Below are 5,078 nucleotides of genomic sequence, written 5' to 3' on the forward strand. Positions count from 1 at the left end.
AACTCGCACTGAAGCGGCTGAGGTCAGCTTGCAGTGCTGAGTCCTTACCCACTGCACCACCAAGAAAGGCCCTCTGTGAGGGTGTTCTTTAAACGAGATAAGAGAGTAAGTCAGTAGACTTTGCGGAAAGCAGATTACCCTCCATCTGTGGGTCAACCTCATCCCAAACAGTAAGGCCATGACAGGACAAAGGCTGACCTCCTCTGAGGAAAAGGGAATACTTGCAGCCATGGATTCAGTGCCAAGTGCTAAATATTTAACCCAGGCAATTCCCTCCAACCCCTCCCGATCTTGTACCCTTGTCTGAAAAGCAAGAAGCCTGTTTTCCAGTCTCTTCTCTAGATCTGATCTAAACCCCCAGTGTGTCACATCAGTGCCCACCACCCAACATAGTTACCTCAGCGACGCTGATAGAGATGACGAACAAAGGAGGTGGGAAGCAGTTGGCTCTCTCCAGGTACGTTTTCCGCACACTTTCGGGAAGCATCCATTTTGAAACAATCCTGTGAACCTTTTTCTTCTTCAAAGGGTCTTTGCCTCCCTCGTTCTCATTCATTCTCTTTTCTTCCTCCAGCTCTTCTTTCGCATCTCTGTCCATATTCAGGGTCACTTCCTCCATCTCCAAATCATGTGTAGCAGCCATTGTCCTGGGTCCTCCCTCCGAGGCTCCACCTGAAAGGGGCACAAACGTCAGGGGGAACAGTGACCCTATCGTCTTCTAGCCATGGCTCTTCCCTGGACCCTCTGGCATAACCATTGGTTTCCCAGACCTTTCCTGTGCATTCATAGAAGGCAGCTGATGATTTAGTGTCCAAATACTCACACCATTCATACCCTCATTGCCAGTGCATAACCAGAGAGGACTCTAGGGGTCGATTCTAGTTTCATCTATTGCTACCACCCAAGGCAATGGACTGGAGTCTTCGGATGGCAACTCTACCTGGGATGCCTCTTCCTTTCCCTCTATCACTGACTATCAACTATCAGCATAAGATATTTCATAACCATAAGGTAGTAACATCTCACAACCCAAATTACTGAGCTGAACCCAAACCCATTGAACTTCCACAACTCCCAGGGGAGGCATTTGTAGCCCTATTTATATAGACTTAATAAAAATTAAGTTTCCTACCACCTCCCTCTTCCAAAAAGAATTCAATCCCATGTCTTCTCTTACTAAATTATTAGTCCTTTCTAAAATACCACCAAAGGCCCTCCTTGAAGGCATAGCAGGTTAAAGCACAGCACCGAAAGCTGGCTGCAGCTGTTTCAGTATGAATTTGATCCACCGCCACGGAGGTGACCAGCATGGCACAGCAGACCTCTTCTGTCTCACCTGCCCCTCCCCTCGGCAGTGTTCTTTTGGTAGATCTGCCTGTTCTGCTCCCCATTCTATCTGGTGAATTTTCTCACTCCCCACAACTCTGGCCTATATCCCAGTTCTTATATGTATAAATAAATAAATCTTTAAAAACAAAAAGAAAGAAATGTATGAAGCAGCAGGCCTCCTGCCCACCTGTGACCAAAGCCTCACATTCACAAACCTGTCCCTTTTGGGGGCAGCTCTTTCTGCCCACTGGTAGCTGTGCAAGTGTCCTTTACTCTTCTCTCCTTTTTTATAATAAACCTGCCCTTTTGGATGTTAAAAAAAAAAATGGATGCGGGAACTCCCTGATGATGCAGGGGTTAAGGTCTCAGCGCTATGAAGCTATCACCAGCCACTGCATCATGAGTTAGATCCTGGGCCAGGGAGGTGACCCCCATGGCACAGCAGATCTCTTCTGTCTCACCTGTTGCTCCCCTCAGCAGTGTATTCCAGGAAATCCGCCTGTTCTGCTCCCCACTCTGTCTCTGGTGAATCCTCTCACTGCCCCCACCCCTCTGGCCTATACCCCAACTCTGTATGCATAAACAATAAAAATAAATCTACATCTTTTTTAAATAAAATGGATAACACATTTGCTTGATCCTAAATTCTCAACTACCATATTGTTTCTCCCCTCCCCTTTGTAGCCCAGTGTCTTGATGGAGGCGTTTGTACCCACTAACCACCTTGTTACCTGCCTCCCCCAATAAAACTGCTCTCCTAAGTATGTCCTTGAAGCCCCTTCACTTCCACAGTGATGTAAAGTCCAGACAGTGTAAGCAGAGCTCACATGGTATGACTAAGCATATTCACAAGCAGCCAGGCATAACTCAGAGCAGTCTGTAAAGAGAAAGCAAGCAGTATCCCCAATTCTCCTTGTCTGCAGTCTTCCCAACCTCCGGTTGAAACCCCTCATCCCTGCCTTCCATTTCAAGCATATTCCACCCACGGACTCCTTCCTCCCCTTCCTGATCACCAACCTCCTCTCTGCACACTTCAATAACACTCTCACTCTACAAGTTGGTTTTTCTGATTGGTGAAGATGGACATGGCAGCAAGGCCACTAGAGATAGAAGCATAGGCTTTTCTGCTAGACAGACCTGGGGAATGGCCACACCTCATTTTCCTTTGCAGCCAGTCAACAGTCCTGAGTCTGGTGTCAGGAGCTGTAGAATAGTGGTTGCCAGGAGCTAAGAGGAGGGGAAATGGAAATTACTATTTAATGGATCCAGAGTTTTCAGGGATGAAATGTTCTAGAAGTGGATGGTGGTGATGGTTGCACCATATAATGCATTTAATGCCACTGAGTGGAACACTTAAAAATGGTGAAAACGGTAAATTTTATGGTACGCATATTTTACTAATACACACACACTTACTTAACAACAATGTTAAATTTAATGTCATGTTATGACAAAGTAGGATAGTGTTTGTCACCAGTGTGTACTTAAAAAATGGTATCCAAGGCTAATGACATTTTCAGTATAGTCTAATGTATCTAAACTTTCTAAATGGCTGTTTGCCAAGATGGCACTGTCCCTCAAAAAGACAAGTAAAAGTTTTGAAGGCCAAGAAAACAGTGCTGCAGGTGTGCAGGGCCACACACACAAAAAGATGCACACATTACCCACCTTCTGGAGGCTTAATACACTGTGGTTCCAAAGACACCCCAAATATCCTTAGATGAGCACCCCCAGGAGAAGCAAGCTTGACCACTATGCCATTGTCAAGTTCCCATGAGCACTGAGTCTGCGTGAAGAAGACAGAAGACAGCAACACTCTTGTGTTTCTCGTGGATGTCAAGACCCATGCGCACCGGATCACACAGGCTGTGAAGCTCTATGACCTTGAGGTGGCCAAAGTCAACACCCTGATCAGACTTGAGGGAGAGAAAAAGATATATTATCTTCAACTGACTCTGACTAGGATGCTTTGGATGTTGCCAACAAAATTGAGAATCATCTAAACTGAGACCAGCTGCTTAATCCTAAATATATTTTTAGCACAAAAAAATATAAATAAATCTTGTGAATGATCCAAAAGAAGGTATTTCACAATAATTTTTCAAAAGCTTGAGCAGTGGAATCAAGTGACTCAGATTAAAACACTGCTCTACCACATATGAGCTGTACAGTACCCTTAGATAAATCACTTAAATTCTCTAAGCCTCAAATTATGTATTTTTTTAATTATGGTAAAATACACATAATGTGAAACTTTCCATTCTAAAGATTTTAAGTGGACAAGTTGTTGGTAATAATCACATTTAGACTGTTGTGCAAAGGTCACCACAATCCATCCCAGAACTTTTACTTGTGCAGGGATGAGGCCGCTCATCCCTCTCTTCCTTCAGTCCCCGAAAGCTCCTAATCTATATAGGTTTACCTACTCTGAATACTTCATGTAAGTGGAATCCTGTCCAATGTGGTCTTTTGTGTCTGACTTCTACCACTTAGGGAAAGCCTTCATCCACAAATACTGAAACCAGCTGTTTAATCCTAAATATGTAGCATTTGTCCATCTTTCAGTCTTCTTCATGGCTGAATGATATCACATTGCACAGGTATTAGATGAGGCCTACCTGTTGGCACAAGGGCTTGAAGCACAGCTCTATGAAGCTACCTGTAGCCACTATAGCACAAGTTCAATCCCCAACCAGGGAGGTGACCCACATGGCACAGCAGATCTCTCCTGTCTCGCCTGCTGCTCCCCTCAGCAGTATATTTCAGTGGTTCTTCCTGTTCTACCTCCACTCTGTCTCTGGTGAATCTTCTCACGCCTCCCACACACACACACACACACATACCTCTCACCTACACTCCAGTTTTATGCATAAATAATGCAACCTTAAAAAAAAAAAACAAGGCCCACACTGTATATCCAAGGTCTGCTACAAATTTAAGTACATGATCATCTCATGAGGAAATAAAATTCCACATTTTTTTAAAAGATTTATTTATTTGTGCATACAGAGTTGGGGTACAGGCCAGAGACTCAGGGGCGGTGAGAGGCTTCACCAGAGACAGAGTGGGGAGCAGAACAGGCAGTCAACAAAGTACACTCCTGAGGGGAGCAGCGGGCGGGTCAGGAGAGGTCTGCCGCGCCATGTGGTCACCTCCAGGGCAGGCAGGAATCGAACTCATGAGGAAGTGGCTTTAGCTTCTCAGTGCTGTGCTTTAACTCGCTGCGCCACCAGGGAGGGCCCTAAAATTCCACATTTTTAAAGGTACAACTTTATACCCATAAAAAGAGCTAGAATAATGAGGATTACACTGCCCTCAAATTTTGCTCTTTTCTCTAGATTTCAAAATTCGCAGAAATTTTACAACTTTCAGCCAAGCATGTTAGGTATTTTAGTGAAATGTATTTCCACTGTTGCAAGATATAGCTGACCATTGGGTTAGGCCATACTCAGGGTGTGTCTGCTCCCCTCCCTGGCATGTGCAATAAAGGGATCACATGTCGTTCAGTTACATGTGAGAGTCTTGAGACAGATGAGCACACAGGCTGGTGACAACATGTTGATGTCACCTCTCTCTTCACCACCACATTGACTTTCCACCGGTTTGGGCGCCCAGGGCCTCTCTGAGATTCATCTTATCTCCAACATCTGGTGCTTGATGCTCACAGGTGCTGCTTCCAGTCTGACATCACTAGTGCCTCCCACTGCTGTTTATCTTCTGTTCCCTCACCTGCATTTATGAGCACACTT

At 45.0% G+C, this 5,078-nt stretch overlaps 1 protein-coding gene across 1 annotated transcript in view; it reads right to left on the minus strand.

Annotated features, from left to right (window-relative positions):
* The window catches only part of RHBDL2 (rhomboid, veinlet-like 2 (Drosophila)), a 17,361-nt gene extending 16,706 nt beyond the window's left edge, over positions 1 to 655 (minus strand). The window contains exon 1 of the mRNA XM_004678824.2: positions 398 to 655. Coding sequence (XP_004678881.1) covers positions 398 to 643 — 246 coding nt within the window. The 5' untranslated portion in view covers positions 644 to 655. The remainder of the gene's footprint in view (positions 1 to 397) is intronic.
* Positions 656 to 5,078: the final 4,423 nt, after the last annotated feature.

The sequence above is a fragment of the Condylura cristata genome, unplaced genomic scaffold (assembly GCF_000260355.1).
Source record: "Condylura cristata isolate star-nosed mole 26May11 unplaced genomic scaffold, ConCri1.0 scaffold00008, whole genome shotgun sequence".
NCBI classification, from domain to species: Eukaryota; Metazoa; Chordata; class Mammalia; order Eulipotyphla; family Talpidae; genus Condylura; species Condylura cristata.